This window comes from Uranotaenia lowii, chromosome 1 (assembly GCF_029784155.1).
Source record: "Uranotaenia lowii strain MFRU-FL chromosome 1, ASM2978415v1, whole genome shotgun sequence".
In the NCBI taxonomy this organism is placed as follows: domain Eukaryota; kingdom Metazoa; phylum Arthropoda; class Insecta; order Diptera; family Culicidae; genus Uranotaenia; species Uranotaenia lowii.
This window is the reverse complement of record NC_073691.1, coordinates 14,545,726-14,556,860: the sequence shown is the minus strand read 5'-3', so window position 1 is coordinate 14,556,860 and position 11,135 is coordinate 14,545,726. Positions and strand designations below refer to the sequence as shown.

The 11,135-nt window shown below is 44.4% G+C and overlaps 1 protein-coding gene across 1 annotated transcript in view; it reads left to right on the top strand.

The window, feature by feature from the left end:
• LOC129757899 (brefeldin A-inhibited guanine nucleotide-exchange protein 3-like) overlaps window positions 1–11,135 on the top strand; it is a 27,949-nt gene continuing 16,814 nt past the window's right edge. The window contains exons 1-6 of the mRNA XM_055755286.1: window positions 1–153; window positions 494–915; window positions 1,079–1,212; window positions 9,698–10,329; window positions 10,387–10,707; window positions 10,765–11,129. Of these exons, the coding sequence (XP_055611261.1) occupies window positions 831–915; window positions 1,079–1,212; window positions 9,698–10,329; window positions 10,387–10,707; window positions 10,765–11,129 (1,537 nt within the window). The 5' untranslated portion in view covers window positions 1–153; window positions 494–830. The remainder of the gene's footprint in view (window positions 154–493; window positions 916–1,078; window positions 1,213–9,697; window positions 10,330–10,386; window positions 10,708–10,764; window positions 11,130–11,135) is intronic.

Here is an 11,135-nt window from a genome sequence, read left to right as displayed (position 1 = left end):
ATTCAGCAGAAGTGGAAAAAATGGCGTCAAAGTAAGTCGTGTTTAGAGGTGCAGTTGAATCGCGTTCGAGGATTTTTATGGGAAAATCTTTGATTTGGGGTTGATTTTTGGCTGATTTCCGGTTACTGGAAGGCTGTTCTAGCGATGGATAATGTGAGTTTTGTGCGATTTGGGGTGGGAAAGAATTTGTGATTGAATTTACTGGCACAGCCCTTTGTGTGATTGGACCCAAAAGGATTGGAAAACATCTGCAGTCATTAAAATTGGGGAATTTCTCGTCTCAGTTTGAGTTTTGATGGGCTCGGGGCATATTTCAGTGAAGTGTTGCTGGCAAGATAGTGTAAAATTAGGTTAGAATGAGTTAATATTAATCTCCATATGGAAAACAGAAGCAAACGCCTACTTTAAGGCGTTTTCGTGCAGAGGACAAAGGTGAAGAAGATGCTAACTCGTTTTGGTGTTTTTTCCCCTTTTTCCGACTGCACACTGGCAGGAAAATCGATAAAAGCCCCGTTTGAGGATTCTATTTATTGCTGTAACCCGAGACGACCGCAAATCTTGGTGCAGTTTTGCAAACAAACATTCTAGAAGGAGAAGGACGAGGACGAGGACAAGCCATAAGGACGTTCCACAGAGGCCAACATTCAGCACAGAGAAAAAAAAAACAGTCGCAATATGAGCTGAGTACAAGTGTACTCATGCCTGGAAGAGTACAAATCATACCGAAAATAAAATCAACAACAACAATAACAAAACCAATTTAGTACGGAGCACACCGCGAGATAAATTTCGAAAGGCAAGAATTTAGACACGCAACCCCAAGCCAGACCATGGAAGAGCTGCTGTTGACCATCGTGAAGGAGGCAAACGGAAGCAAGCAGCAGAACTTGAAACAGGCCGCACAAATCGCACACGGTAGGTGTTGTGGTGACTCATCGCCGAAGAAGAGGAAGAAGTACTCCCCTTTTCTTCCGCAGCGAATTAATGCTCCAACAACAATCGTGATCATAAATAACTTCCCCCCGTTTTCTGATTTTGGTGGTTTCGGTTTTTTTTCTCTCACTCTCTATTTCTTCAGATAAACTGCTGCGGCAGCATGGCATCCATCGGGATCCCTCGTACGAACTGCGATCGGTTTGCTTTACCGCCCTGCAGATGGCGTTGGACACCAAACGGCCAAAGTTTATCACCTACGGGCTCAACGGGCTTCATGTAAGTTTAATGTGCTATGTACCTTTACCTTTATTTGATTGAGAAGATGTTACTTCCTTGAAACGAACGACTTTGGCTTTACCAATAACAAAACATGAACGTCGGAATGAGATATGATGTTATTACCTCCTGGGCAACTTCCTATACCACATTTCGAAAACCGAGAAGAGTCGATGCAAACTTTGGATTAATGAAAGCAAATTCACTCGTGATGGGAAAAAGGGATAGAAAACTTGACACTTTTGGCAATTTTTTTAAACTTTACCTTATTTTCAAGATCTGCTGCTTACAAGTTTTTTTTATTTACAACACGTGTTTTATTTTCGCATGCTGTGATGCAAAAATAGCATTACTTCTATCACATGCGGCTGAAATGGAAACAGTGCTGTAGGAAAAAATACACCCAAAACTGTTGAAATCATTTTTATATAGTAAAATTTCAAAATCTTCTACAAGTGTCAAAATTTCTACCACTTTTTCCCTACACGAGTGGACTTGCTCTAAGACATTTTAAATATTTTTATCGATGATACACAGTATACGGAAATTGCTAAACTTTCTATTTTTTTACCGAAATCCTAACAGTCGGTAATCCGTTCGTAAATTTTTCCATGGCATAGAAGCTGTCAAATATTACAGACCTTTTTTGGTAAAAAAAAACTACCGAAACTCGCCTGGAACCATCTGTCAATTCCGAAATTTTGGTTATGTTGAACCAAAAACTTACAAAGTACGATTAGGGTAGAGGCCCTGACAACGGCTTAAGGAAGCTTTTTTCATTACTTCAATAGAATTTCCTTCCATGTTGGTTTAAAACTGACATTTATTCATTGAACTATATTCCTAGTTTTGGATTTATCACCGCGATTATTTGTTCTTCGAAATTATCGACGTTTTTCGGTGCGTTTTAGTAATAATAAAACAGATTTACCAGTTGTCCATACGTTTCGAGCTACTTTGGCATTCGCTCCTCCTCAGTGGACACTAAAATTATATTTTACTTTTTAACATTAAACGTTAAATCTAAATTTTTAATTTTAACTTACAATTGACTGGCCATCGTCTAAACTATTTTGATTTTGAACAGTTTGTTTTTTGTTGAAAACGCAGGTTTCAGTGGTGGAATAGAGTTATCTTTATTCATGTTTCGTCTGTGAGGTCAGTAGAATACAACTATATTAATTAGCGATAGCTAATTGTCACTTTCCACTTCTTATATTCCCTAACCGGGAAAGTACTCATTTCTCAATGATTTCTTTGATATTCTTACCCAGAATATCTGGCAACACTGTTGTGTTACCACAAACCTAAGTTGAGTTGTTTGGCTTCACAGTGTGATGATGTAAACATTTATACCGTGTTTATCACCATCAGCTGTCATCATCAATCATCACCGCTATTGTTTCAATTGCGAATTGACTCAAAGCATGCGGAATAGACTGCCTCAAAGTTGTATGGGAAATTCAAAACCTGTTAAATGTTGTGCGCTGCAGGCTTAAATTGATCCTAGGCCTAGTTCAAGATCTCATGCCAAATTTGGGCCAGATCGGATCACGGGAAGGGGTCGCTCAACGAGCTTGAAGTTTGTATGGGATTTTAAGACATTTCGGTTCGGGAGAAACATGAAAATCCAGTTGTTCATCAATAACTTTGGTTCCCGTTGGCCGATTTCTTTTAAAAACGAGTTTTCTTATAGCCTAAATTATGACAAATATTTCATCCTAAGACTGCATATCGATAAGAGTTAAGATAAAAAAGTTATAAGGCTTCAAAAATGGGCCAACTTTTTTTACGGTGGTATTCATCACTGTTAATGAGGCGTCAATATGTTGTTCGACCGCCACGACTCATTACCAGTGATGAATACCATCCTTAAAAAAGTTAGCCCATTTTTGAAGCCTTATAACTTTTTTATCTAAACTCTTATCGATATGTAGTCTTAGGATGAAATATTTGTCATAATTTAGGCTATAAGAAAACCCGTTTTTGAAAGAAATCGGCCAACGGGAACCAAAGTTATTGATGAACAACTGGATTTTCATGTTTCTCCCGAACAAAATGTCTCAAAATTCCATACAAACTTCAGGCTCGTTGAGCGACCCCTTCCCGTGATCCGATCTGGCCCAAATTTGGCATGAAATCTTGTACTAGGCCTAGGATCAATTTTAGCATGCAGCGCATAACTTTTTCAAAAGTGGGGTCATTTGGGGCACTCTAATGCGGAACCAAAACAAACTGTTTTGGTTTCGCCGACGGAGCGGCAGGTTTTCTCTGCTGATTCTTCCGAAAACCGTAAGTATCAACAGTTTTGTTTTGCGTTTACATTTGTTTGCCAGTGTCTGTGTCAATTTTGCGATTATGGGGTCGTAAGCGGTCTTAAAATTTAACGAGTCTCTCTGCCTATTAACGACATTATCGTCACCTCTCAATTTGATGTAAAATGTTTCGGCAGTAATTCTAGCATTGTATCCAGTAACTCTTTCCTATATTTTGGTATTTTCAAAATCAAAAATGTGTCCAGTTTCTAGACAGTGCTGTGCTAAACCTGAACTTATTTGTTTTGTGGATACATTTGTCTCGTGTTGCTTCAAACGTTTTTTTTAAACTGGCTCGTTTCTCCTACATATGATTTACTACATCCTCGATAAGTTATTTCGTAAACAACATTTATGTTTTGATCTTCGGAATCTTGTCCTAGGTTTTTGTTTAAATCATATTTTTGACCTTGTCTAATGGCTGAAAAGCGACGTTGATATCAAATTGTTTTAAATATCTGGACAATTTTTCTCCCAAACCAGCACAGTACGGAATGGTTACAAAATTATTCATACTTTTACTGGACACGCTTAAGCTATTGTATAATATTGCTGCACAGGAACGAAGAAGCAGTTAACGTTACCGTGGCGGAGTGCAACCCACATCATAATGTCGATCGGTCAGTAATCTTCCGAATGATACCGATTACTTTGCATCATGGAAGAAAGGCGGTTCAAACTTTGGCGTTCCTGGACGAGGGAGTTTCAACAACACTTGTTGAGAGCTCTCTAGCAGATTCGTTGGGCGTCGAGGGAACTTCGGAACCCCCGGTCATCGTGTGGACAGGAAATGTCAAGCGGAATGAAGATAGTTCGAGGAAAATCTACCTGCTGGTATCTATCGTGGATTCTCGTAGAAAGTTCATGATGTCGTCTGGACACACTGTCGGAGAATTGAAGCTGCCTCTACATAGGACCTGTTACAGAAGCATCGTAGAAAAATACCACCACTTAGACGGAGTTCCTTTGTCGAGTACCAAAATGGAAGTTCCCAGAGTTCTTATAGACCTCGACAACCTACATCTTTTCGCCCCTCTGGAGCGCTGGGTTGGACAATCTACGGTCCTGATTCGAGACTGGAGCAGCAGCAGCATCACTATTTGAACCATCATCTTGTTCAAAGCTTGAACAATCGTCAGCTTCACGATCTGATGGCGGAGCAGTACGCTCAGAAGGAGCTTCATGTAGCACAAGGCAACCCCATAGAATCGGAGGAAATCCGGAGGGCCCGTGACACGCTTGAATCGACAACTGTCCGAGTAGAAGACCGCATCGAAACGGGGCTTCTTTGGAAGCAGAAGCCTGTTTTTCCAGATGACTATCCGATGGCGCTGAACCGACTGAAGAGCCTGGAAAGACGTTTTCAACGAGAGCCGCATATGAAACAGAACGTGAACCAGCAGATTGAATACTACCTGACCAAAGGCTACTGTCATAAGGCCACGGCAGAAGAGCTGAATAGTACCAATCCTTCTTCCGTGTGGTATCTTCCTCTCAATGTCGTGCTGAATCCTAAGAAACCACATAAGGTACGTTTGGTGTGGGATACGGCGGCCAAATCGCAGGGTGTTTCTCTCAATTCTTACCTGCTCAAAGGCCCCGATCTATTGGCATCACTTCCGGCGGTCATCAGCAAGTTTCGAGAGCGACGAGTTGCAGTGGGAGGTGACATCAAAGAGATGTACTATCAGCTCGGGATTAGAGACGCAGGCAAGCAGGCGCCAAGGTTTCTTTTCCGGTTCCCGGAAGACGATCATCCTACCGTTTTCGTCATGGACGTGGCCACTTTCGGCGCTGTCAGTTCTCCATGCTTGGCGCAATACGTCAAGAACTGCAATGCCCAGCAGTTTTCCACTCGTTATCCAGCAGCAGCACAGGCTATCGTTCACCGCCATTATGTCGATTACTACTACGACAGCTTCGACACCGAAGAGGAAGCCATCGAGCGAACCAGAGAGGTACGTTGGATCCACTCGAAAGGTGGATTCGAGATCACCAACTGGACGTCTAATTCTACAGCTGTTCTTCAAAGTTTGGGAGTGGGTGGTGGCTCCAGAGATTCAATCCATTTGAACCAAGACAAGGTGACGGATTACGAACGAGTTCTCGGCACCATGTGGGACACACAGAACGACGTGTTTTCCTTTGCGGTACCCACAAACGCAGCAGCTACAGAGGCAGGACCACCGAAGAAAAGGGGAGTCCTGAGCACGGTCATGTCGCTGTTCGATCCAATAGGCCTGTTGGCTCCATTTACGGTGTTAGGAAAGATGCTCATTCAAGACCTGTGGCGAGCGGGTTGCGACTGGGACCAGCAAATCGACGCAGAGTGTCTAGATAAGGGGCGACAGTGGGTCGCAATGTTTTCTCTGGTCGTGGGTGTTCGGATTCCACGATGTAACTTTGGATCGACACCTTCTGACCGATTTGGCCCAATACAGCTACATATCTTCAGTGATGTCGGGGAGAATGTGTACGGAAGCGTCGCATATCTACGGATTTGTGTGGAAAATACTGTAAAATGTTCGTTGGTGATGGCTCGATCGAAAGTAGCACCGATAAAACTTCTTTCCATTCCACGGCTTGAACTGAAGGCAGCAGTCTTGGGAGCGCACCGCAGTCACACCGTTAAGAACAACCATTCCCTTTCCTATTCATCAAATCTTCTACTGGAGTGATTCTCGAACCGTTCTCTCCTGGATTCAATCCGGCCAACGTCGGTATCAGCCGTTCGTCGGCTTCCGAATCGGAGAAATTCTGAGTCTCTCCAAGCTGACAGACTGGCGCTACGTTCCGACCAAGCTAAATGTAGCAGATTTGCTCATCAAATGGGGTCGTCTTCCGGATCTTTCGAGCGAAGGTTCATGGTTTCGTGGCCCGGAGTTCCTGTACCAGCAGCCGTCGGAATGGCCTCAACCGAATCTTTCCGCTGCGAAAACAAGAACGGAAATCAAAGCAATACACCTATTTCACGGCGTTGCGCTTCCTGTTTGCTTTATCGACGTGGCCAACAATACCATGAAAGGTTTGGACATGGATATCGAGAGACGGTGAAAAACGAAATTAAGCAACGTTTTGTGATTAGCGGTCTTACCAATTACCAAGTCACCGCTACTTTTTCTAATCGTAATGGATGAGATTCTGACTGGATCGATCAACTGTGCACCGAACCGAGGATTGCCGTGGAATCCTTCAACAATGGAGCATCTGAACGACCTTGACCTGGCTGACGATATTGTTTTGCTCGCCCAAACGCAACCGGATATGCAGAGCAAACTCGACGACCTCACCGAAAGTTCCAAGGCAGCAGGTCTCAAAGTCAATGTCGGAAAGACCAAGTCGATGGAGATCAACACAGCAAATCCCTCCAGTTTCATGGTAGCTGGGCAACAAGTTGAGAAAGTGGAGTGCTTCCAGTATCTTGGTAGCCAGATAACGCCTGATGGTGGTACCAGGAAAGACATCGAAACCCGGATCAGAAAGGCCCGATTTGCGTTTGCGAGTCTCCGAAACATCTGGCGGTCACGCCAGATCTCTCTACGAACAAAAATCCGAATCTTCAACTCAAACGTCAAATCCGTATTGCTGTACGGGTGCGAAACTTGGTGCACATATGCGGTGACGACGCGAAAACTGCAAGTATTTGTAAACCGCGGCCTGCGGAATATCATCCGCGCTTGGTGGCCTGGCAACTGGATCTCGAATGAGGAACTACATCGCCGGTGTCATCAAAGGGCTCTAGAAATCGAGATTCGGGAACGTAAGTGGAGATGGATTGGGCACACGCTGCGAAAAGATGAAAACGAGATTTGCAGAGAGGCGCTAGATTGGAATCCAGAAGGTCATCGAAGAAGAGGCAGGCCCAGAAACTCGTGGCGGCGAAGTCTAGCCGCTGAAATCCGAACTGACGACGAAAATCTTGACTGGGACCAGGTGGAGGTCTTTTACCACGGCCCTATGCACCGGAAGATCGGCGCGGGATCATTAAGTAAGTAAGTAAGGTCTTACCAATTTGATAAGACAAACCGAAAGGAACTGTGGGTGGTGTAAGGTTCGTAAATGTCTGCCGAAGAATCCTCGAATGGCTGCACTTCCTGTACAAAGGTTGACTCCCTTTAAACGTCCATTTAACTTCGTGAGCATTGACAACCTGGGTCCTGTTGAAGTCGTCGTCGGCCGCTGCAGAGAAAAACGCTGGGTTGCGGTGTTCACATGCATGGTTGTTAGAGCGGTGCATTTGGAAGTTGTCAACAGTCTTACCGCACAATCATGCATCATGGCGATCCGCCGTTTCATCAGTCGCCGAGGTCCAGCCTCCGAATACTTCTCGGACAACGGGACGAACTTTCGAGGTGCGAGTAAGGAGATAATCCAATGAGTTCGTGAAATTGATGCTGTTTGTGTCGATGAATTTACGACTGCTATCACGAGTTGGCACTTCATCCCACCTGGAACATCCCACATGGGAAGGGCGTGGGAAAGGATGGTGCGCTCGGTGAAGCAAGTCATGACCGCTTTGGACGACGGGCGTCGATTGAACGACGAAATCCTGCTGACTACGCTTGCTGAAACTGAGGACATGATCAACAGCCGGCCCCTTACTCTTGTAACCACGGACTCAGTGATGGGTGCACTTTATCCAAATGTCTTCCTTCGAGGTTTAGATCCCAACGAGCCGCATGAAGTCATTCAACCTACGCATCCAGCAGAAGCACTTCGGGATGCTTACAAGAGATCGCAGCAGCTGTCCGACGAGTTATGGAAGCGGTGGATTAGAGAGTTCGTGCCGACAGTCAACCAACGGTCCAAGTGGTTCTACGAAACAAATCCTCTAAAGAAAGGGGATCTCTCGTATACGTGGTCGAAGGCAGTCGACGCAAAGCATGGGTTCGAGGAGTCATCGAGGAGCCGATCGTTTCTGGTGACGGAAGAGTCCGTCAAGCTTTGGTACGCACAACTGGTGATGTTTTTCGACGTGGAACGGCGAATCTGGCGGTAATAGAGATTGCTGACAGAGTCCAGGCGGTGGGTCCAGAGAGTGCCTTGTTGCTTTTTGCTAACAGCAGTATATAGTGTAGCGGAATAGCTCATAACATTTGAAACCGTAGATCTATTCTTCATGAAGCCTTGTTGATATGCAGATAAAATTGGTTTAGCAGCATTATAAAGTCTTTCGTATAGTAGTGTTTCAAAAACTATCGACAAGCGACAGAGTATTGAAATGGGTCTATAATTCTCCACTCCATGAATATTTCTCGATTTATGGATTGGGGTTTTGTCAGCAGCATACTAGGAAATGAAACCATCATTTAGAGATCGATTGAATATAATGCGCAGCGGTTTGGCGAGTGTTTCTTCAATCGCTAGTATAAGACACGGTGGAATACCATCCGGGTCGGGTCCTTTTGTCGGATCATCAGCTTTGAGGGCCGCCAAGACTTCACGGTTGGTTAAAATAGGCTGAGGAAGGTTTATGATAAAGTGAGGCAATGTGTAGTGACATGATTCTTGATATTTAAATATGCACCCGTGCGATATGTTACGCAAGGACCAGGAACGGGGAGATATAACTTAGCGTGTTGACGACCGGTTGCGTCCGTAGCAAGCTAAAGAGTTGGTAAATAAAACGTAAATTATAGTGATCATAGTGAAGTGCATTACCATCCGAGAGTTCAGATCCCTACACAATGCTTCGGAACACTCGTTGGCGGCAGGGGGGCTTTGTGAAGAATAAATACTTTAGAAGAAGCAGATCAGCAGATTCACGGGTAGTTTCAGATGACCGACCGTCAAATGAAAATCACGATGGGAAACTGCTGACAGAAAGTTGAGATTTTATGAATTTTCAGAATTTTTGTGATCACAGGGGTAACTTTGATCAACATGACATTTTTCCACATAATCATTCATAAATAATTCTTCTAAAGTTAAAATTTCTGAAATCTGTTTTCTACGTCTGAAAGCCTATAAATGAAGTTCAAAATTGGCAATGTATTTGGAATTTTTTGCAGTTAGAAAAATTTAATTAAAATTTTTAAAATTGTCTATATAGTAAAATTGTCAACATAGTCTAAATTGTCTAAATTGCCATAATTGCCAAAATTGTCAAAATCGTAAAAAATGTCGAAATTGTCAAAAATTATAGAACACGTCATACGTTATTTTTACAGAGAATCATCCGAGATGAACGGTTCTTCTTCGGCTTGGAGCCGGAAGACGATTCCCTCTGGTTGCCGGCTCAGCTGCTACGAGCCACATCCGGCATTTCAACCGTCGGAAACGAGGACACCGTCGTAAACGTTCTTCGATTGTTTCTCTCGATGGCCTGTTCCCCAACCTGTACCCTCAACGGACGGCTGCTGATCGAAGTTCTCTCCAAATGTGGCGAATGTTGGGAGAACGGGTCCCGAGCTGTTAAGGCAGCTTCCCTAGCTGCGGGCAGTCAATGTCTGAGGGCATTTTGTACTTTCTTGAAGGATGAGGCCGAGGAGATTTTACGAACGGGACCAGCCGGGATCATCAATATAGGGATGGCTGCGGCCGTCTACAACGAGGTGATTCCGGTGATGCAGTGGCTTTGTAGTAGGTTGATCGAACCCAGCACCGGAAGTCCGAAGCGGACTGATTCCCAGGGTTCGCTGTATCTGATGGAGTGTATATTGACACTGGTGACCGCGCTTCCACCGGATGTTCACTCTAACCCACATTTTACGGCTTTCCTGTGGCAAAAGTTTTGTCCTACACTGGCAGCTACCCTGGGATCACCAGGGAGGGTGAACATAGATAAGAAATTTACATACAAGTAAGACTTTAGATTTTGAAGGGTTTGAATCTCTAGTTATTTTGGATTTTTTTACAGGGATGCTATTCATTTGATTGAGAGTGAACATCGGGGATTCTTCACCAGACCAGGATTGGACGGGCCACAGGCTCGTTGCATCTACTTAACCAGTATTCAACTTTTGAGGATAGCTGGGGCTCAGGGTACCCTTAGACCGATGTTGGAGGCCCTGTTTCATCGGATGTTGTTGCTGCCGATCCCGACAAATCGAGCAGAACCACTGCGATGTGTCCGGGAGATCTTCAAAAGCCCTGAGAGGCTGATTGACCTTTCGGTAATCTTGTACCCGGATAAATCTCAGGGTCAGAGCTGTAGTGACGATATGGCATTGTTTAGACTGTAAGTGACCTTCGAGTATTGCTCAGGATTGATTTATAAATTTGATTTTTCTTATAGCATAATCGATGCAATGGAGGAATGTGCAACGACTTTCCAACACGGTAGCAGCTCCGTTGACAACTCGATGAACTCAAGCGTAGAGTGCATCGTCGCTTTGCTCGAGAGTCTGCAGACACTTTGTTCGGGCCAATTCGACGAATCGATCATAAGCGAACGCGTTACGGATGCAATCAACAATCGCTACTACCAGATTAGGGAGGCAGACTATACCGGACCCTTGACATATCAATCAATGGCCAGGCTACCGGCTCCGTATCGGGATGCGGTTGCCGAGCTACGTCAAAGTGGTTTCGAGACTTCTTCAGAATCAGAAGTAGATCAAGAGCAGCAGATAGACCCCGAAGCGGGATCGCTAGGTTCCGGTGACA